Consider the following 22144-nt stretch of genomic DNA (forward strand, 5'->3'; position numbering starts at 1 on the left):
GTCTGAGAAGGGCAGAGTGGGAGCTGTGGGCAGACCCTGGAGCTCGATGGGAGACACTCTTAGTTCTGAGTGGGGTGTTGGGGACTCAGGCCATTCCCTTAGAGGGCTCACTGCCCGATTCCGGGTGGTTACTCCTGGCTCCCCAGACGAGGGCAAAGCAGGGTGAGGCGGAGTGAGCTAGCAACCCTGTGGACAAGTTCCCAGGTGACCGCTGCTATGCAGACTTCACGGCGAAACGGCTTACAGTGCCTCCCCGCACGCACGGGCAGCTTCCCACGCCCTTTGGTGCTCAGTGGCCCGGCCCCAGACTCCGACCGGGAGAAGCTGTCGGTGAGCGAGGTGTTTTGACACAGATGACAGCTTAGCACTTTCAGAGGTGTGCCCTGGCAGGGGCCTCAGCTGGCTGCAGCGTTGTCATGGGCACCAAAAGGCTGCGGGTTCCATCCCCAGTCAGGGCGCCTGTGGGAGGCAACTGACCGATGTTTCTCTCTCTCTCTCTCCCCCTCTCCCTGCCTCTCTCAAACCAATAAGTGTCTGTATTTTTAAGAACAGTTTTCCTTTTTTTAAAAAGATTTTATTTATTTATTTTTAGAGAGGGAAGGGAGGGAGGGAGAGAGAGAGAGAGAGAGAGAGAGAGAGAGAGAGAGAGAGACATCAATGTGTGGTTGCTGGGGGCCGTGGTCTGCAACCCAGGCAAGTGCCCTGACTGGGAATCGAACCTACGACACTTTGGTTTGCAGCCCGAGCCCAATCCCCTGAGTTACACCAGCCAGGGCAGTGTCTGTATTTTTTTTTTAAAAAAAAAGAGTTTTCAGAGGTTTCCCTGGTGTCTCTGGCCGTGGTCCCCTGACAGGAGGTGGCCTTCGGTCTCCGTGGGGTTGCCGTGGCTCCGCAGCAAACGTTTCTGTATGTTTACCCGGCTGCTTCTCTCTCCTCTCCCCAAGTTCCTGCGTGTGGACCAGGACAAAGACAAAGACTGCAGCCTGGACTGCGGGGGCTCCTCCCAGAAGCCCCTCTGTGCGTCCGACGGCAGGACCTTCCTGTCCCGCTGCGAGTTCCAGCGCGCCAAGTGCAAGGACCCCCAGCTGGAGATCGCGTACCGGGGAAACTGCCGAGGTGAGTGTGCGCCCGGGCGCCGGGCACGGCGTGGCGAGGCCTGCCCACGGGCTTCACGCGCATCTCCACGGCCCCGCGACATGCACGGACCGACCGCTCTCACGCTGTTTCTCGGAGCCGCAAGGGAGAAGAATTTCCGAGACTCAAGAGCAGAGCCATTGTTCACTCGACTCACACTCACTTTCCTTGGCGTGTTGTGCGACGCCAGGGCACAGACTTGTCCACGGGGCTCGCCAGGCATTTCCCAAGTCTTCTAAAGTGCTTTTCACGGAAGCTCATTCTGTTTCTCCTCCTCTTTCTCGTCTCGCTGGTGAGCGCGGGGGGTGCACACCAGCACGTGGCTTCTTCGTGGTGTTTTGGGACTAATTCTGCACGTGTGGTTTTGGAGGGGCGGGGGCATTGAGTAGCGTGCGTGCCCTGGGACGCTGCTGGGCTTCCCGCACCGGCGAAGGGCTGGGCTCCACAGAACGTGCGGGTGTTTCGGACAGCAAGGTAGTCGTGCTCAGGAGGGGCACTAGCCTCCTCCCCTCCTTGTCCGGGAGGAAAGACCCCACGGAGCTCCGAGACGGCTCTCGCGGCCTCGCTGTCAGACCCCGAGGTCGGGCGAAGCTGTGGTCTCGGCCTCAGGCTTGGCCAGCATCGTGCAACTTGCTCTTTCTTCCGGCCCTGATGCCGTGTCCTGGGTGACAGGTTTGAGTCACTCCCGTAGTGGACAGAGACGGAATTTTCCGGTTCCTTAGACGGGGGCGTGGCTCCTCGAACACCCTGGGGAAAGCTCTGCATTCCGGCGCTGAGGTCTTCCATCCTGGGGCCTCTGCCCGTGCCCCACGGGTGACGAGCCCTGTCCCCTGAGTGTGCTTGCTGCTGCTCCATGGGCACCAGAGGGTGGGGGACAGACTGCCTCCCAGCATGCACCTGGGCACTGCCCGTCACTGATGGTTACACGTTATTGAGGTTCTTTCTGTCCCTGTGCTTTGCTCAAGGTCAGAGTGTTTCAGGGCTCTGGACATCTGGGCCCAGAGAGGCCGGGGCCGGGGCGGACAGCAGGCTCTGCGGGCAGACTATCCTGCTTCTGAAGCTGAGTCCCACTCCTCTCCTGGGGACAGAGCTGCTGCTCCCACGCCAGTGCCTGGGGCCAGGGGTCCGTCCTCCGCTCCCACTGAAGGAGTCCCGAGGGTCCCAGTGCGGAAGCCCAGTGGGGACATCACCTGTGGGGGCATCACAGGGGAAGGGGAGAAAGGGCGAGAGGGTGGCAGAGTGCTGCGTGTTAGGTTTGGGGATCTGTCCGTGCCCAGGGGCGGTGAAAGCCACAGACAGTGGAGGAGGAAAAGGATGGATGGGTGAAAACGGTGTGTGCTGGACCGTGAGCCCAGCTCCCCTGCCCCGTCCCCTCTGCACCTCCGCTGTGCCCTGGACCGGGGTGCTGGGCCCCCCCGGTGACAGTGCCATCGCCGGCCAGCCAGGGTGTCCCCTACCTGGCCTGCTCCACACGGGATGCTCGGAGTGAGGGGATCCGTCCCCACCAGGTGGAAAAACGTTCATGTTAATGTTAGTGGGAAAGTGGTCATGTTAATTCCATCCCCCTGGGCTGTGGTGCCCCACTCGTCCCCGGGGAAAGGGGGGTGTCCTGGCATGCCGTGAGTGCAGTGACACAGCTCGTGGTCTGTGCTGAGCCGTCAGCAGCAGTTCCAGGATAAATGCAAGTACAGGGCGATCCCTTCAGAGAAGCTTCTGGAAGCCATCGCCTGGGCCGACCTTGCCTGTGAAAACAGGAGCTGTGGAAGTGCCGGTGGTGACATCTGGATTTTAGCTCTAGTTTTTCTCCATCCTGTGCCCTCTGGGTGAGCCCACTACATGCGGTCGGAGGCCCTGAGGACGCTTCCAGGCTGGCCCCCGTGTCCGCCGGGCCTCTGGCGGCTGGGATGGATCAAGGTGACGCAGGCTAGAGTCCACGCAGGGTCCTGTGTCCCACAGGGTTCTGAGGTTGCCCTCGGAGCCTTCTGCCTGGACCTCGGCCAGGCCCACCTGCAGGGTCAGCTCTGGGTTGGGCGGGGAGGGCAGGTTTGAAGGAAACACAGGTGTCCTGTTTGGTGGCACCTGTCAGCCCGCATGTGCTTGGGCCCAGCCTGATTTGCCTAGGGTGATTATCCAGGCTAAGTCCCCGGGTGGGGACTCTCACTCACTTCACCCAACACATTTCCTGTCGTAAACTCGTAGCACAAAAAAAATGCACTAAGGGAGAAGCGGGTGAAAATAAATAGAGCTTGCTTCACAAAAGCAAATTCAATTTAAATCGAAAGGATTAAAGTAGGAGAATGCAGCTTCACCTGCTGGCTTCAAGGTCACGTGCGTTTGCTGCTTCCGCCGCGGCCGGGACACAGACGCTGGAGTCACCGCAGTGAGAGAGCAGGAGCCAGGTGCCGGGCTCCGAGGTTGCCAGGCAGCCTGCACCCCGATGGGCGGGGTTCGGGGGTGGGGCATGACCTGGCGGGCAGGGCTGGAGGCGGGGCCGGGCAGCGGGCTGGAGGCCCTGGGCAGATCCACACGACGCCGTGACTTCCCTCCGTTCTCCGCCCGTGGGCACAAACCCGGCAGGTCCCACTGCGCACCCCGGCAGGGCGGGGCTTCCTTCTGAGTGTGGGGGAGGGAGCGGGGTTGGCGTGTGCGTGTCCGTGCTGTCTCTCAGGTCACGCAGATGCCCCTCCGGCTTCTCCCCGGACTTCTCCCGCCTGGAGGGTGGCCGTGCGTCCCAGTGTGGACGAGCCGAGGACCAAGCGGCGTGCTCCGAGGGCGTGGTCACAGGCCTGCTGGGTGACAGTCCCGCTGGCCTGTCCCTGTTGGACACACTGCGTGGAAACGACCTGCAAGCCTCGGCCGCCTTGGATTGCGTGTCAGAGTCGTGGCGGTGGCAGAGCCGCGGGGCAGGGGTCACGCAGACACAGGCTCCTCCCACTTCCTCCGACGCCGGCGGAGTCTGCGGTTCCAGAACTCGGCAAACGCACCGATGTTTCCTTTTGACCTTGAGACCTCTGGGGCTGTCTTCCTCTTCAGCGCGTCTCTGGCATGAAATTAAAAAGCCAGAAGGAAAGAGAAGAAGAGAAGTCGAGTGCCAGGAGACCTTGGACTATTCTGAGATGTCTGGAAAGGAACTCCAACGAGCCTGCGACCCACGCAGCTTCCCGGAGCACCTCCGAGGCCGAGCCTCGCACGGGCCGGCGGGGGAGGGAAGGGGGCGCCGCTTCAAAATGCTTCCCGATCCCCACCGCTGCGCGCGGCCGGTGTCCCCTGACGGCCGTCGTGGTCACTCGTGCAGGGACCCCCCCTCCCCCCGAGCTGGTCACCGTGAGACGTGGCAGGCAGGAGTTGGCGATGTGGTCGTGGCGGCCCCGGCGAGGGGTTGTCACCGGTAATGTCACCATCGTGAGCGTTTCGAGAACCCCAGGGCGGCTCGGACGCCGGAGCTGTCTCTGCCCAGCTCATGGGGGCCGCACCGCAGCCCCGATGCCGACGCCGACTCACGCCGCCGCTGGCTCCGTCCGCTCCGACAGAGCGCTGAGCTTCCTCGCACCACGGCCGCCTGCCGGAACCTTCTCCGTGGCGCTGCAGATGCCGGGGCCGCTGGGGTCTGGCGGCAGTCAGAGCAGTTGTTTGGAGCCACGCCCTCCACGGGGGGTGGGGGGGGGCGGCCGGCTGTGGTGAAGGGCAGCGTGGGCACAGGTCTCTGGAGAGACGGGAGCCCCTGTGCCTGGAGGCCCAGCCAGCTGCTGCTCTCTGGGACACCTGGGCTCTGGGGTCCGTGTGTCCCGCTGGCAGAGCTGAAGCTCCTGGCAGGTTTTGGAAATCCGCCCGTTTGCACTGAGTCCATAAAAAAGTGTTCGGCAACCGCTCACACCAGGACGTGTTTTGAGGCGTCGGCAGCCCTGGCTGTCCGTGACCCTCTGCATCTGTCCTGCAGGAGCTCGGGGTCGGGGGGCGGGTGGGGGGGGTGGCTGGGTGCCTCAGTGTGGCCTCGCCGCAGTTCACTGTCTACCCCTGTGGTGTTGTCCCTCGTGACTTGGCAACGCCAGGGACACACCCGGAGTTTCCTGTGTCCCTTCACCTCTGCCTTCATGCGTTTAAGATGGTGACACTTACCGCACATGGAACCTTACCTCCCTTTCTCCCCGGCTCTTCAGTGGCAGGGTCAGGGACAGTTGGGGACGGCTGGGGCACCCAGCCGACTGGCTGCGGGGCGGGTGGCCGGGGCCTGGGTCTTGGCCCTGGCGACCTTGGTCCCCCCACATCTGTCTGCACCGAGAAAGGAAACAACGTTTTACTTATTGTTTCCCTTAGTGATGCCTGTGGAGCCACGAAGCCCAGATGCCTCCTCTCTCTGGGAGTCCGGCCTCCAAACTCGTGGGCGAGTGAAACGCTGTGTGATCACATTTGTATCGAAGAGTTTCCCTTGGGTCTAGTAAAGTGACTCGAGTCTTTAATTAGAAGAAGATCGGATCAATAATTTGATTGAATTAAGGTATTGATATTCGATTTTTAGTTGAGGTGAATTTTCCTCCGAGGTATACATTGACCACAACTTAAAAACCGCCGGGAGCCTAAAGCTGTGGCGTGCCTCTGCACACCCAGGGGGCCACAGCGACTAGGAGCACAGGAGACAGAAAGCGATCGCGGGGAGGGTGTGGGTACACGGGGGCCCTGGTCCAGTCGGGCAGGAGCGTGCAGTGGGTCTGCTTCTGTGGGAAGTAGGGGGGCGGTCTCCCTGCAGGGTGGACACAGAGCCGTCACGACCCAGCCAGTCCCCTCCTCGTTCAGACTCAGAGGACTGGAAAGCAGGTGTTCAGACGAAGACTTGGCCGCGAGCACCCGCCCCGACGCGACCCGCAGTGGACCCAGCCAGGAGCCCCCGCCGTGCCCACCTGCAGCCCGCCAGGGGGACATGCCGTGGTCTGTCCACACCACAGGGAGTTTCCCAGCCAAGAGAAGGGGGGGGCTGGGGACACATGCCGCGTGGCCGACCCCGACAACGTGCTGGGGAAAGAGTTCGGTGGAGGAATCCACACCGACAGCACATGATCGCATCCGTCTGAAATGTGCAGAATCGGCAGAGCAGAGGGACAGGGGTGGGCCCGGGCTTCCTGTGGAGGCTGGCGTTCTGGGCGGGGCTGGGCAGGGCGGTGGTCACACCGAGTTGTGGACGCACTAAATGCCACTGACTCACACTCTTCAAAACGGTTAAAACCGGTGGGTTTATGTTTTGTATCGTTATATCACAGTGAAAAAAGGACGGTGCTTGTGTTCTGAGGATTTAATTTTCAAACTGGTGACATGAGGTGTCCGGATTAACACCACAGCAAGGCCCCCCAAGGGTCAGGAACCGGCTCCCTCGTCACAAGAGCACGGAGCAGGAGTAACATACGGAGGAGTCTCGTCACCTCTGAGCACAGCAGCGAGGGGAGACTGCCGCACCTTTCCACTCTGCTTTCGGAAAGTGGTGGGGAAAATGCAAAGTCGAGAAGCATGTGGTTCTGAAGCTGGGCTTCATATGTTGACGTGTGTGAAGAGGGGCGTGTAGTTTAGCCTCCGGTATGTGCACACTGGCCAGGCAGCACTTTCAAGAGCCGTTCAGGGCGGGCGGCAGGCTCGGCCTCGCAGGCCAAACGTGTCCCGGTGCTGTTTGGGGTGTCCGCTGGTGCTGGGCAGGGGGCGGGTGCACCTGCCACCACCACAGCCTGCTGCAGCGCAGGTGCACATCACCTGGGCTCACCCCTCTGCAATGACTGACAAAACGAAAGTGACACACGACTGCCATTAGTGGTTTTGTGTGGACCGCCCCGTGTTTGGAGTGTTTCAACAGAATGGACTCGGAGGGCTGCCAGTCAGACTTTTCTTTTTCTTTTTTTTTTAAAGATTCTATTTATTTTTAGAGAGGGAAGGGAGGGAGATAGAGAGAGAGAGACAGAAACATCCATGTGCGGTTGCTGGAGTTCATGGCCCGCAACCCAGGCATGTGCCCTGACTGGGAATCGAACCTGCGACGCTTTGGTTCACAGCCTGCGCTTAATCCACTGAGCTACACTGGCCAGGTCCAGACTTTTCCTGAGTGAACCCTGGCACTGGAGCCAGGGTGTCTGGAATGGGGACCCTCAGGCAGGTGCCTGGGGCCACAGTGTCTGCACTGGGCAGGTGGCGGCAGACTTGTTTCTGAGGGACAAGGGACAGGCCTGCGTGGCTGCTGCTGGATGCCCCTTGTTTCCTCTGACGGAGCCGCAGTCAGCCCCAGGCAGACGCCAACCCGAAACTCAGCGCTCGGCCAAACGCACGAGCTGCAGGTTGGAGAACTCTCTGACCAGTGGCTCAAGTGGCGTCTCTACAAAGAAGGCGTTCACGCCAGCAGCGGGCCCGTGAGCGGTTTGGAAAACGTATGCCTTCTGGCGCGCTCCAGGAGAGTTCAAACTCTGGACGTAATTTGTAGCTCCCTCCACCCGCCCGCGTGGAGGCCTGGCGAGCTGGGGCCCGTATCACTTTCCCCTCTCGCCAGTCAAACCGCAGGCGCTCCTAAAAAAGGAGGACCGGAGTCCGGCAAAGCAGTGATTTCTCCGCAGCAAAAACACAGAGCGCATTAAAACCACATGTTGTTGAGGCCCGGCCGGTGGGGCCCGGCATCGGTCCGGGTGGGAGGCCCCCAGCCCGCAAGGGTTGCTGCAGCACGCAGGCCCCTAACGCAGGCCGAGCCCGCCCCCCAGATCACAGGCGCCCAGGCCGCCGACCCCCGCGGAAGGGTCTGTGTGCGCGTGGCACACTGATCCCCGCCCCTCCCCGCGCTATCAGGGCGGCCGGGAGCCAGGGCTGCTGCCCAGATGGCCCCGTGTCGAGCCAGCAGTTTTTACCACCAGGCAATCAACACGTCACCGGCTGTAGACGCTGGGCAGTGGGCATGTTGGAAGAAGCATCTCTCAGAGTGCGCGGGGCCTTGAAGATCTAGACAACTTGTTATTTAAGTCTGGAAACACTTAAGGAAACTCGGGGAAGCCATCCTTTTCAAGTTTTAAAATTCAAATGAGCTGCATGTAGGCTGGCTGAGAAAGAAAACGGGTGCTTGCGGTGGTGTCCGAGGGCACGAGGCACGGTGGGGACGGGATGCCGCGTCTCCCCCCCGCCCCCCCCACTGCCAATGGTGGCCGAGGCTCCCGGGGGAGGTTTTGTTGACCAGGGTCAGGAAGAGGCGGCCCTTGTTAACGCGGCCTCACACCCTTCCCCCGAGAGTCTGAAACCGGCGTCCGGAACCAGCACTCTTCCGGGTCCAGGTGGCGCTCGTCCACGGGGCTGTGCCGCGGGGCTGCTCGGGGGAGGGGCCTGGTGGGCGCCGTCCGGGGCCGCGGGCGGCCCTGCACTCAGTGGGCACAGATCGCCACAACCCAGTCCACCGACTGCACCCCAGGTGGGGTCCAGAGGGAGAGCACACGCGCTGAAATGCTACTTTCCTTTGAATTTTATTTTGCGTGGGTTTCAGGCGGGCGGCTTCGTGGTTTGGCAGCTGCACACTTCGCAGTGTCCCCCACTGTTTCCATGCCCCCCGGGCACCCCACGGAGCTACCGCCCTGTTGTTGACTATGTTCCAGGTGGCGCTTCCCGTCCCGTGACTGCTTTGTGGCCGCTGTGGAAAGCCTGTCGTGGGAGACTCGAAGCCGTAGGGACCGTAGGGTGAAGCACGGGCAGTGCACGCCCTCACACTTCCTTGCCCGAGCAGCCCTTCCTTCTGCTGGGCACTCTCAGACCCCTCTGCTCGTGCCTGGGCAGAACGAACGGGAGCGGCGCAGAGGAGGGGACCCTGCGGTCTGACTGTCAGACTCTTCAGTCCTCATCCCTGGGCGCGTCCGTTTACTTTTAGAGGGAAGGGAAGGCAGAGAGAGAAACTTCGACGTGAGCGAGAAGTATCAGCCAACCAATGGATTGCCTCCCGCGCGCGCCCCTGCTGGAGATCGCACCCACAGCCCAGGCACGCATCCCGACCGGGGATCGCACCCGCCGCCTTTCTGTGCGCGCGCGCGGGCCGCCTGCCCTGAGCTCCGCTTCCGTGCGCGTCGGGCGTGGAGGGGACCAGCCCTTGGGCCACCAGGCCTTTCAGGGGCGGCGCTCCAGCCTGTCCTCGCCCCGCCTCGGCGCTTCCCTCGCGTCACCGCGGCTCTGCTCTGTTCCTGCCCGCAGACGTGTCCAGGTGTGTGGCCGAGAGGAAGTACACGCAGGAGCAGGCGCGGAAGGAGCTGCAGCAAGTGTTCATTCCCGAGTGCAACGAGGACGGCACGTACAGCCAGGTCAGAGCCTCCGCCGGGACCTCCGCCCATGCGGTGGGGGCGGGGCCGCGGGAGGGGCGGGGCCACGGGAGGGGCGGGGCTGGAGGAGGGGCCACGCGGGTCGCTCTGGGCTGCCGCCCTCAGCGCAGGCGCAGTGCAGTCGGTCCGCGGCGGGCGTGTGGGAGCGCCTGGTTCCTCCCGCCGCCCCGCGGGCTCCTTCGTCCCTGTGGGACTCGGAAGAGGACGGCCTCGTCGGCGAGGCCGTGGGACGTGCTCTCCTGGCTCGCTGCCGAGACCCTGACTTCCGTGTAATTCTCGCCCCAGCGGCGCGCGCACTCGAAGTCACGTGCGCCGCGGCAGCCCGGAGCCCCGCGAGCTCGCCCCGGAGGCAGAGGCCGCTCCGTGGACACCGTCAGCCCGAGGCGCAGGGTCCGGGCTTGGGCCCGGGCTCTCTCCCCAGGGTGGCGACGCCGTCGTTGTCACCGCGGTCACTGCGTGCCCAGGAGAAGGAGGAGGGGGCCTGACGCGCAGAGCTAGGGAGCAGCTCTCAGTGGGAGAGGAGCGCGGGGGCTGCGGGGAGCCGTGGGCGCGAGGACGACTCGGGGGGTGGGGAGTGTCACACAGGCGTTTGGCCCGGGAAGGGACAGGGAGCGAGCGAACGAGCGAGCGAGCGGGGGAGGCAGCGTGGAGGGCGGCGGGCGGGGCAGGACGGGGGGTGGGGGTCCGTGGGGGGCGGAGGGGGACACCCCACCGGCAGCGGGCGCCAGTCCTGGCCCTGCACGGGCGCTCTGCTGCCCCCGGCGGCCTCGGTTTCCCCGTTTGTAGGGGGGGCTTAGGCTCCGCCTCCAGGGGGTCAAGGACAAGATGCTCAGCCGTGCAGGGCCAGGAAGGGCCGCAGGTGGCCTTCCCTCTGGGTCCCGCGGCCCAGGCCCGGTTACCCCGCTGTCCCCCCGAGTGAGGGGTCGTAGGCAGGACCGACCGGGGGAGCACGGCCCCCCCAGAGGCAGCGAGCGGGGCGCCCGCAGCCCTGACCCCGCGCCCTGTCGTCTCCGCAGGTCCAGTGCCACAGCTACACGGGCTACTGCTGGTGTGTCACGCCCAACGGGAGGCCCATCAGCGGCACCGCCGTGGCCCACAAGACGCCCCGCTGCCCGGGTAGGTCTGGGTCAACGGGCGGGTCGTTTTCCGGTCGCTGTAACCGTGTCCGCTGGTGACTGGAGAGTCAGCCTCGGCGGCCTTGCGGGGGGTAATGGGAAGGGGTCTGCGTCACCGGACGAACCCAAAATATTACGAAACCTCTGTTTTTAAGACGGCTCCCCGGCGGAAGACTGGGGTCTGAACCACGCCAGGCCTCAGTTTTCAGAAATAAGGACAAGGGCTGTAGTCAGCAGTGGAAAGGACCAAATATTTTCTTTGGCAAAAAAAAAAAAAAAAAGCAAAACTTTCTGGTTTTGTATGTATATTTTTGCAAAGGAATAGTGGCTCGTTCTTCATAGCCCCGCTTCCAGATGGCCTGTTTGTGGTGTTTTTATGACTCATCAGGGCCCGATGTGCTGGACGTAATCGCATTGGCAGGAGGGTAATCTATAAAGGAGTCTGTTTTCCATTAATATTTCACCCCAAACTTTATAAATCACTCGGATCGTTCTCGTTTGAAAGTGGTTGCAGCCTCGAGTCTGGGTTGGTTGTCTGGGGGGGCCGAGCGGATCGGCGGTCGGGGAGCGCCCCGGTCTCGGCCCCAGAGCTCCCAGGGCAGGCCCGCAGGAACGGGCAGCACCGGCCCGTGTCTCAGACCGGTGGTGAGGCACCAAGCTGCTTCTTGGGGTCTCGTAAACCGTCGGAACGTTTGCATTTACGGTTTGCTTTTAGACATGCTTTTCCCTTTGAAGGGCAGGCCTGTTATGATGAGCAGTTCTGCTCTCGGTTCAGACAGTCACAGCAGGAGCCACGTACGGGACAGAGCCCGCAACTGCCCCAGAATGATGACATCTGCAATTAACGGTAACACGAAACCTAATATTTCCAGGGACTGGTCATCGCTGGGAAGCCGTGGGGCATGCAGAATGTGGCCTGAAAATACATTATTTTTAAAAACCATGTTGTCATCCACGACCTAAAAATTGCTGAAAAAATATTTTTAGTGAGCTAACGTTGCACCTAATAATTCTTTTACAAACTCATGGAGTCAACGAAAAACGGGGAAAAAATAACAGGGTGAGTTGGCCTCTGTGTGGCCCTGGGTCTGAAAGATGCTCTCCCGCGGGGACTCCGTTCTGCCCGCCACGGGGCACGCTGTCCGTCCAGACGCACTGGGACCCATTTCCGTGATTTCAGCGGCCCCGTGTGGAAAGCTCAGCGGCACCCCGAGACGCTTAGAAACCCGTGTGCGCAGTGGGCTGGACTTGCTGTGTTCGCCCAGTCCTGCTTTGCTCCTGCCGCCAGACCACCGCACATTCCGTCTGGTTCCCGGGTGTTGGAAACAGCCTACTGTGTGGAAATGGCCCGATCTTTCACTGCCCCTCTGGGTTTTTCGGTGCAAGTGATGGTGTTGGAAGAAAGAGTGTGCTGTCCTTTCCCCAGAAGGTCCAGTTTGCTGTGTGGGGAGGGGCCCGGGGACCGGGGGCTTCAGATTCCAGGCAGAGTGCGGACTGGTGCCCCCCCCCCCCCCCGTCTGCATGAGTGTGTTTGTTTGCACTTCTGTGGTGCGGTTCCGTGGCTGTGACCCACACATGGGTGTGGCCGGGCTTGTCTCACACCTGCTGGTTCTAATAGACTCCACAACTCCCTCCGAGTTGTGGGGAAATTCTATTAATCCCAGTTGAATTCATGCTTTTATTTGTCTTGCCGTCCATGCCAGCATCTAGGCTTGGACAGCAGGGGCTTGTGTTAGGAACACATGTGAAACTCTGTCGAGTCGTGGTGAGTTGTTGCTAAAACGTTGAAGTTGAAGTGAGAGTTTTGGGAGGATCGAGTGTACGAGCACACGCAGGCACGAGAGCTCACGATAGACTTGTGGAATGTAATATTTCACTGTCTCTCAGATGCACACACGACCTCACAGATGCTTTAGAGACTCGGGTGAGGGGTGTCCCTGTGCATGAGGGTGTGACAAGTGACGCCTGGCACAGCTGTCCCAACGCACCGTCTGCAGACCCCCGGGCCTCTGTGTCAGGCGCCCGCTCCCTTCCTGGCGCATCAGCTGGTGCTCGTCTTGGCTCTCGAGCACTGCCCGCCGTCTGCCGTCCATTCAGCCTGGTGCACATCACCGGTCAACAGGTCCTTCTTGTCCTGGGGTTTATGTGACCCCTACCATGGGAGTCTGTGCTATGGAAACTTGAAAATCACAAAAAGAGATTTCGAAGATGGCGGCATAGGCAGACATGGCCCATCTCTTTGCACAACCACATCAAAATGACAAAATACAGAACAACCCTCACTCAGAACTGTCAGAAATGAAGTTGGAGGGACGTCTGACAACTAGGGAATTGAAGAAACCACATCCATCCAGACTGGTAGGAGGGGCGCAGGTGCGAACGAGCTGGTCCCTCACCCACGTGTGGCAGATAAAAATTCATGAGGGAGGTCTCAGGACCGAGCAGGTACAGCCCCACACCAGGCCCCACCACCCGGCCCAGGGCTCTAGTGCCTAGAAGGTAAGACCCCACAACTTCTGGCTATAAAACCTAGTGGGGATAGAGGTGGTAGAGGAGGCTGCTGCTGCAGCCCTAAGCAGCTCCTCTTAATGGACCTGCGCACGACTCTCCTGCTCAGACTCATCCCTCTGAGTTCCCGCACCGGGGTGGCAGCTTAAAGGGTACCGATGACACACTGGGGGAAATTGAAGTGTCTGACATCAAGGTGAGCAGAGGCTGTTGTCCCTTTCCTAACCCCCCCCACAGAGCCAGGAAGCTGGGGCCATATCTGAGACTCCATCAACCTGGCTAACACTGTGTGACCCACTCTGGAGATCCCCAGAGACTCCACCCCACGCAATTTACTGGCCCACCCAAGCTGTTTCTCCATATGAATGGCTGGTCTTGGCTCCTAAATCCTCTCAAACAAGCAGCAGCTGGCTTCAGTGAGCCCCAGGCCCGGAACTAGCAGCCTGCCTGGATTCACAGCTTGGCTTCACCTGGAAATCCCCAAGCCCAGCACAAGTATCAGACATCTCAGATTGTTTTATAACTCAGGCAGGGTGGCCCCAGGCAAGCACAGGTGGGGGCTGGCCTTGGCTTGCACCACCCGGGAAACCCCAGGGCCAGCACACCCAGTGGACAGCTACAGACCATGTTGGGGCACCACCTCCCTGCCCCTGCATAGCTGATCCTGCAGGGAGGGCAGAGGGTGGTGGTCAGTGGCCACAGCCAGTCCTTGCAGCTCGCTGGCCTGGGCATATCCCTCCCATTGATCTGCCAACAGCAATGAAGACTAAACTGCAACAGCAGTGTGTACTCAGTTCACACGGTGGCCCAGCTTGGGTGACAGGGGAGGCCGTGCCTCTGGACCCTACAGGACACCTACTGCATCAGGACACACTACCAAGACATGGAGTCAAAGCAGCTCTACCTAATACATAGAAACAAACACAGGGAAGCTGCCAAAATGAGGAGACAAAGAGACATGCTCTAAATGAAAGAACAGATTAACACTCCAGAAAAAGAACTAAATGAAATGGAGATAAGCAATCTATCAGATGCAGAGTTCAAAACACTGGTGACCAGGATGCTCAGGGAACTTAGTGAGGACCTCACAAGCATAAAAAAGATCCAGTCAGAAATGAAGGATGCACTAACTGAAATAAAGAAGAATTTGCAGAGAAACCACAGTAGAGTGGATGAAGCTGAGAAATCAATGATTTGGAACATAAGGAAGCAAAAAATATAACCAGTCAGAACAACAGGGAGAAAAAAGAATCCTCGAAAATGAGGATCGTTTAAGCAGCCTCTGGGACAAGTTCAAGAGGCCCAACGTTTGCATCATAAGGGTGCCAGAGGGAGAAGAGAAAGAGTAAGAAATTGGAAAGCTATTTGAAAAAATAATGAAAGAAAACGTCCCTAATTTGGTGAAGGAAATAGACACACAAGTCTGGGAAGCACAGAGAGTCCCAAACAAGACGGATGCAAAGAGGCCCTCTCCGAGGCACATCAAATTTAAACACCAAAGGTTAAGTAAAGATAGAGAATCTTCAAAGCAGCAGGAGAAAAGAAGTTAGTTACCACCAGGGGAGTTCCCAGAGGACTGTCAGGTAATTTCTCAAAGGAGACTTTGCAGGCCAGAAGGGACTGGCAAGAAATATTCAAAGTCATGAAAAGCAGGGACCCACGGGCAGGATGGCTCTACCCAGCGAAGCTGTCACTGAGAGGCGAAGGCAGATAAAGAGCTTCCCAGACAAGGAAACACTAAAGGAGCTCATCATCACCAACCCAGTATCATATGAAATGTTAAAGGGACTTACTTAAGAAAAAGAGGATCAAAGGTATGAGCAATGAATTGGCAAAAAATACATATCTATCAGCGATGGAACCTAAAAAACCAGCTAAACAAACAAGGAGAACAGAAACAGGATCATGGGTACAGAGGGTGTTGTGGTGGTTGTTAGGTGAGAGAGGGGTGGGGGGATGGGTGGGAAGTGAGGGGACTAGGAAGTCCAAATGGGCAGTGACAGAGTAGCCATGGGATGTACAGTACCGTGCAGGGCCCCTTCCCGCTGCGGGTGCCCGCCGGCTCGCGCAGCACCACACGCGTGCACACGGTGCCCAGGAGGCGACCAGGGTCTGTGTTAGTGGGCGACACTGTCTGGGCCCCCCTCGGCCGGGGCTTGGGGGGCACCCAGACTTCACCTTCCCGCTAGGAAACCCCCTCAGTGTGTGTTGGTGGTCAGTTTACACGCATGTACACGCGAGCAGCCCCCTGGTTTGCCAGGCACGGCGCTCACGGTCTGGGGGAGCTGTGCAGACACACGCCACAGGCCCAGCGTCCCAGGCGGTGCCCCACACGGCACGTGGGCACAGGAGGGGGGCCGCTTCTTCCCGAGAGAGCTCTGGTCCCGGCTCCCCCTGCCCCGTAGGTCTGCTCCCATGTCTGCTGGGAACGTGAGCCAGGGTGGCAGGGAGCTCTGTTGGGGGGGGGCCTCCTGGGGGCGGTGGGCCCACGGAAGCCGGGTCCAGCCTGGACAGGCACTCGGGACCAGTCGCTGCCCCCTGGGCCCTGCCCACCCAAGAGCAGGTGCTCCTCGCTCAGGGCACAGGCTTGCCCTGCGGACTCGGACCCGCGGGCCCCGTGGGCCGTCCCTCAGGGTCTCCTCTTGCAGCTGAGGGGGGCCCTTCGTGCTGCCGGTCGGGGGCCGTCAGCCGCCTCCCTCTGCACACAGCTGGTTTGTTTTTCCGCAGGGATTCCCCCTCTCCTTCCCCTCTGAGGACCTGAAGCCGGTGTCGCTGGGGGCGCGGGGAGAGCCGAGACACACACAACTTCTCAGGGAAGGGGGGGGCGTGTTTGGAGCGGCCTCTCCTCTGCCGTCTGGGCCCCGCTCCAGGGTTTTGATCTCATCTCGCTCCGTACCCCGCGCCCCGGCCAGGAGCTGGGTCCTGGCACGAGTACAGAGCCAGCCGAGACGCGGGGAGCTGCACCTACGTGCAGGAATCCTCGCTGTTGCCGCAGCCGGAGGACCCACGTGCATGCGGCTCGGGGCGAGGTGTGTGCTTGAAGGGAGCTGCAGGCTCGGGCCTACGGAGCAAGGGGGGGCACCTCCCACAGGCGGGGGCTGAGGCCTGGAGGTTCACCGGCCCCACCCGCCCCCGCTCGCCCCTGCGGACCGAGGTCAAGTGCAGGAAGGTGTTTGTGGGGAAGGGTGGCAGACGCGCTCACCTGGTGGCCGCCCAGCCTGGACCAGAGCACCGTCCCTCGGCCCGGTGTGTGTCCGGCAGGGGGCACGGCCTCCAGCACGGCCTCCAGCGCGACCTGGGCTGGAGACGGGTCATTCCCCAGGAGGGGGTGTGCCCTCTCCTGCTCATTCCGCTGCCAGGCCGGGGTTCCAGGAGGGCCCCCTTATCGGTGGCAGGGGATCCTGGGTTGGGGCAGATCACGTCGCAACGTAGCATTTGTGCTGATCTATCTGTGTTTGCCCCATTTCCCCATGACTCCCCATGGTCTCGTGTCCACCAGAAGTGGGACCCCTCGTCTCTGTGGTCAGTGAAATGACTCTGAAAGTTTTACCTTTATAAAGAGAAGCTGATTTTTATCTTTAGTTACTCACTTGGGAGTTTCCCTGGCTCTGCGTTCAGGGCTTTGTGACACCGAGGAACTCGAAGCCACTCCCACAGCCCCACACACCGACAACCAGCGGCACCGCCGGGCCGGCCCCCGGCGTCTCCAAAGTGTGTCTTCGTGGAGACCACCCAAGTGCAAGCTGCGAGCCGCTCTGCGTAATCGGGAGAGGTTCCCCATCAGAGGAACCGCCGCTGTGTCCCCTCACGGCGCCTTCACGTCCTGGCGGTCACCTTCCTGAACACGGTTGTCAGAAGAAGGTGTTTGAACGGATACCACCGGGTGTGTGTGTGTGTGTGTGTGTGTAAGTGTGTAAAAGGGTAGGGAAGGCGCGGAATGTGGAGCCCGCTTTTCCCACAGTTAAGGACACTGGGGAGAGAGGTCAGCCTTGGTGGCCAGGCTTCAGGACCACTGTCCCTCACTCTCGGTGTCCCCCGCTAGGGCTCTGGTCCCTGGGGCCAACCACGGCCTGGACACTGCACAGTGCCATGGGAAAGCCAGGTGTTTGACAGAGGGAGAGAGAGAGAGAGAGAGACAGAACACATTCCCGTCACTTTTATGACTGTATGTTGTTACAGTCGTCCCAGTAGTAATACTACTTACAGCAGTAAGTATTACTACTTACTGTTAATCTCTTACTGCACCCAGTCTGTGACTTAACCTTTGTCATAGTTTTGAGCATGTAGGAAGAACTACATCCATTTATCCCGGGACCTGAGTGGGGCGTGGGCCTCACGCAGGAGGGGATGCCAGCTCTCGCCCACACAGGGTTGGTGGGGGAAGCGAGTTTGTCAGAGGAGCAGGACACAGGGAGGGGGCCACCCTTCAGGCTGGGCAGCCCCCCTGTGGTGAACGTGCCTCCTTTGTGGAGGTTCATTTGTGGGGGGCTGGGGCATTCCTTGGGGGGAGGGACGTTCAGGGTCTTCCGGGAACCAGGTGGGGACTTCTCAGGAGCTCCGTCCGCCTCCCGTGCGTGTCCCTCTGGGCTTGTCTCGTCTGACCGTTGCCGTGCAGGTGGCAGGGTGGCTGGTGTGTGTGTCGTTAGCACACTCGTGACCACAGTGAGCGTGTGACCACATCTCAGTGAAACTCATCGCCATGCTGGATGGAGCTGGTCTCTGCTGGTTTTGAGCCGTAGATCCGGTGGGAGGGGGTCGTCCTGTCTTGGTGGCTGTCCCAGCACTGCCTGCGAGCTCAGACGTCCACTGGGGTCTTGCTCCGTGTCCTGCCCCAATGAGGGGGCGGCTGGGGAGGTTGAACTGAAGACATGGTTATTCTAGAGACAGAGAATGCGTCCCCCTCTCACCCAGGCCATCGCAGCCGCTTCTGAAGGCCCGAGGACACTTGTTTTACCCCGTGACGAGATGAACCAGAGTCTGATACAGCCAACACAGGATACGTGACATTTCCAGTGGAAGTTCCGGCCTGTGGGAATGTCCGAGGGCACTGAATTCACACTACGGTTTTCAAAAATAAGCCCACTATTCCACGAGAGGATCGCAGGGTGTGGTCACCAGCCGAGGCTTCAGGGCCCGCTTGGGGACCAGGCTGGGGACCCGTCAGGGACCGGCCGGCAGCCACAGCGGGAGCCAGCCCCCTCGGTCGGCCGCAGCTCGGCGCAGCCTGCGGGGGCGGCTGTGTGGGAACGCCGTCAGGCCCGAGTTCTCTCTGTGTCTCTCTCTCTCTTTCCCTAATTTGGACTTGTTTTTGACATATTCAGCTACCTGATGAATAGCATTCTGGCCTTATTGTCTTCCCTCTGGGAGACAGGCTTCTTGCTGTTCGTGCTGCTCCTCCTCTCAGGAAGGGAGGGACTTCCAGGGTCTAACACTTGCACTGTTACTGCCGCGCGTCCGGCACTGTGTCCTGCTGCACCTTTGATGTGGGGCTGTGTGCCCCCCGTTGCCGTAAAGGGGACCCAGTCCTTTGCTGCCGGAGTCACAAGGGGGCAAGTGACAAGTCATTCCTTCGCAGGCACTCCTGTCCCCGGTGCCTCTGGGCTACGGGGCTCTCCGAGGGCACTGTGAGCTACGGCCGGACCTCCGGGGTGGGCGGGGCCGCTGGTGCAGCCCAGAGGGTGCGGAAGGCGCTCTGGCCGTTTGAGATCTTGGGAGAGTGACTCGTTGTTCCGTGTTGGCCTGAAGGGACAGACCTCACGCCGGACACCACATCCCTCCCCGCCTGCGGTCAGCGCCACAGTGCGGCCTGGTGGTGGCCCTTCCTCCTGTCCTTCTGGGGTGGGGCAGGTGGCGCGGTGCAGACACGAGGGCCACTTTGTGGGGAGGGCTGCCGGCTGCCCAAGGGTCCCAGCCCTTGGGACTGGGAAGCCTGTGTCGGCTCCGCTGTGCCCTGTCCCCTGAGCCTGAGCACTCAGAGCCTCGTCACAGCCCAGGTGGCACCTCGACGCCTGCCAGGCAGTTTGGGAGAATCCGGGAGGAGGACCGAGTCGCCCCCCCCTCCCCCAGCACCTGGGGGTGCAGGAAGTGGCTGCCTTTTCAGCCGCGTGCCTCAGTGGACGTGGGGATAGGAAACACAGACGTTGCACCCAGACCGGGGGCCCCGCGGGCAGCAGGAGGGTGAACGTCACGCTTAACGAGTGCCTCCAGGCCCGGAGCACGTGCTGGATGCACGGACGACCGTTGTCACCACGAGGCCGATGGTGCAGGGCCCTCAGTGGCCAGAGGTGGTGTCCGCCCCAAGAAACGCACGCTCCGGTTGCGCTGGCGCGGGAGGTGTCTCGCCCGTGGGATTGAGGCAAGGTCCCCGGGCGTCTGGGTCTGCGGGGCGGCGGGGAGCAGGGGCCTCGTGTCTGAGCAGAGACGGACCTGCTGGTTCGGCCAAGCAGCCTGTCGGCACAGCGTCTAACCCCCGTTTCCAGGCCCTTCTACAGTGACACCCCAGACTCCCGCCTGCGCCCGGCCCTCGGGAGTTCCCTGGTGCGTCCTTATCTCCAGAAAGGGGGGATGAGGTGATGGGGGGGTGCCTTCTGGCTCTGGGTCCCTGGACTCCAGTCTGCACCACTGCTCTCCACGTGGAGCGTGACGCTCCGCCACCATGCCCTCAGACCTGGGGGCGGCACCCGGGACGGCCGGGCGGGCAGGTGGGCGGCAGGTGCCCCGTCAGGGTGCCCCGTCAGGGCGCCCTGCAGTGTCTGAGTCACAGAGCACGGCTCGGGGCACCTGGGCCGGTGTAAACCCCCCCCCCCCGCTCATGGGGAACCAGGTGGGGTTCGTCTGTGGGTCTGCTCACGTGGACGCGGACTGTGCGCAGAGGGCTGACGCGTGAGCGGGGACGCTGGTCGGTTCGGAGGGGGCGGGAGTCGGCGGAGGGTGGTCTTCGGGCCTGAGCCTCTGACCGGACTGGGCCCCGGCGGTTCGGGGGCCCCTCTGTCCTCACGCCACGAAACGTGGTCTCCCCTCACCTGGGGGCTCCCTCGGCCTGCAGCGAACGCTGGCATGGGGTGTTTACACTTAGCTCAGAGCCGGAAAGCCTACAGAGTCATATTAAAAAATACCACCCAACTGTTACAGCTTCTGGCCACAAGTAGAAAACATTTTTTTGACTCATTGCCAAAACACACGATAAAAACAAACTGACGACTAAGAAACCGAAGCCCCTAAGAAATCTGGATTTGTGAAGACACGGTAGGAAAGGGAGAGATGGGGAGTCGGGCCCCACAGGCGCGTGGGGGCCACCCAGGGGGCCCGTGTGGTGCCCCGGACCTGGACCAGGATGCCTGCAGACGGGGCACCGTCTCACCCAGTGCCGACGGCAACAGCTGGGCCAGGCCGAGCCGGGAGCCGTGGTCTTTCTTCGTCACGGGCAGACCGGGTTTGCACGCACGCATGGGACCTGACACTGTGACCCTACAGACACCGGGGTCACCGTTGGGGCTGTGGCTGCGTCTCCTGCACCTGCCGTGTTCGCCGGAGCAGTGATTCGGGGCAGGCGTGCCGTGGTCCCTGGGCTCAGCCGTGGGTGAGGACGTGTCACCATACACACGTACGGGGGTGTCTGTCCGGGTTTCAGGGAGCGGGTGGCGGCCCAGTGCCCGGCCCCGGCCCTGCCCCCAGGACCCTTCTCCGCGAAGTGCAGAGCGCTTCCTGCCCAGGCGCTGTGACCGGTCCCCGAAACGGGATGGACACCCTCCAGATGCCACCGGGCGCCCACTGCTGCACAAGTACCGGTCTGCACGTCAGTGCCGTGTTCACGGTGGAAAAGTGAACGGTGAACTTCGAGTCCTATTTCACGGGGTGCTCTTGCTAGCGAGCACGGCCTGGCGCTGGACCGGGGTCGTGCTGAACGAGCCCCGGATGAACCGCTCCGACCCGGGTCGGCAGACGCGCCCCGAGGTCATCCTGAGCAGACCGACACGTGTGTTTCCTCGCACACGTGTGACCGTGACGAGGGGGAACGCCGGCCCCCGGGGAGGAAGGGGCACCACCTGTGTGCGTCACGGAGGCGCGGGACTGCACGGACGCTGCCGAGTCTCCTCACGCGTCGCCCGGGCAGCCCCCGCGTGTGGCCTCGGCTCCCGGTTCTGCTTTCTGTGCGCCGGAGTCCTGCCGAGACCAGGGTTTCGTTTAGCATTTCATGCGTAACATTCCGTTATCCAAAGTTTTTAACTTTAACTCATTAAACCATCTCAGAACGGGTTTCCACGGTGACTCGTCACACCCAGTGCGACCTGTGCCTTCAGACAACGCTGCACGTTGGGCGTGAACGTGTCCCCGTGAGGGCGCGGCGAGCTGGGGCCTGGGCTGCAAGTGTCTGCACGCACCGTGGTGCCGCGCGGCTCAGGAGGCCACCGTGACAGTTTTCAGACGGAGGAGCTGTGGCGTAGGGAGCACCCGAGGGTCTTACCTGCGTCCAGCCAGGTCCAGACAGTGGCAGGAGCCGGGCCCCCGTCCCAGCCTCAGGGCCCGTGGTCCCTGCAGACGGCGGTGCCAGCTGGGGCTCCAGACGGCTCACACCCTGTCCAACCAGACGGTGACAGAGCGCTGGGAACTCACTGGGACGGAAGGAAGCACCTTTGCGACAACTACTGGCGACCGAGGGAGAGCCGGACTGACCCCCTCCTTTTCTCCCCTTCCAGGTTCCGTCAGTGAGAAGCTGCCCCCCCGGGAAGGCACAGGAAGAACAGGTAACCCCCCAGAACGGGTTTCCATGGTGACAGGTCACGTCCGGTCCACCTGTGCCCTAAATAACTTTGCGAGTTAAATGTGTCCCATGACAACACTCAGAGCCGAAGCAGTTCACTGCCTGTTCCTTCATTCACAACCGCACATTCTCCTGGCAGGGTGCCGGCGCCTCCGGGCCCGCACTGGGGCTCTCAGGCCCGGCCTGCATCGGGAGCGCCTGTAGGTGCCGTGAGGTGCCCCCTCTCCTGAGTGCCACCGGACGGGGGGGACTGGGGTTCTGTGTTTGGGCTGTCGCCCTGTGATCCCAGAGCAGAGCGACCGCTGGGGGCCACTGCC

At 61.3% G+C, this 22144-nt stretch overlaps 1 protein-coding gene across 1 annotated transcript in view; it reads left to right on the plus strand.

Annotated features, from left to right (window-relative positions):
* Positions 1–22144, plus strand: part of SMOC2 (SPARC related modular calcium binding 2) — a 97803-nt gene that overhangs the window by 20856 nt on the left and 54803 nt on the right. The window contains exons 2-5 of the mRNA XM_036024990.1: positions 945–1116; positions 9319–9425; positions 10460–10559; positions 21763–21810. Coding sequence (XP_035880883.1) covers positions 945–1116; positions 9319–9425; positions 10460–10559; positions 21763–21810 — 427 coding nt within the window. The remainder of the gene's footprint in view (positions 1–944; positions 1117–9318; positions 9426–10459; positions 10560–21762; positions 21811–22144) is intronic.

The sequence above is a fragment of the Phyllostomus discolor genome, chromosome 4, assembly GCF_004126475.2.
Source record: "Phyllostomus discolor isolate MPI-MPIP mPhyDis1 chromosome 4, mPhyDis1.pri.v3, whole genome shotgun sequence".
Classification (NCBI taxonomy): Eukaryota; Metazoa; Chordata; class Mammalia; order Chiroptera; family Phyllostomidae; genus Phyllostomus; species Phyllostomus discolor.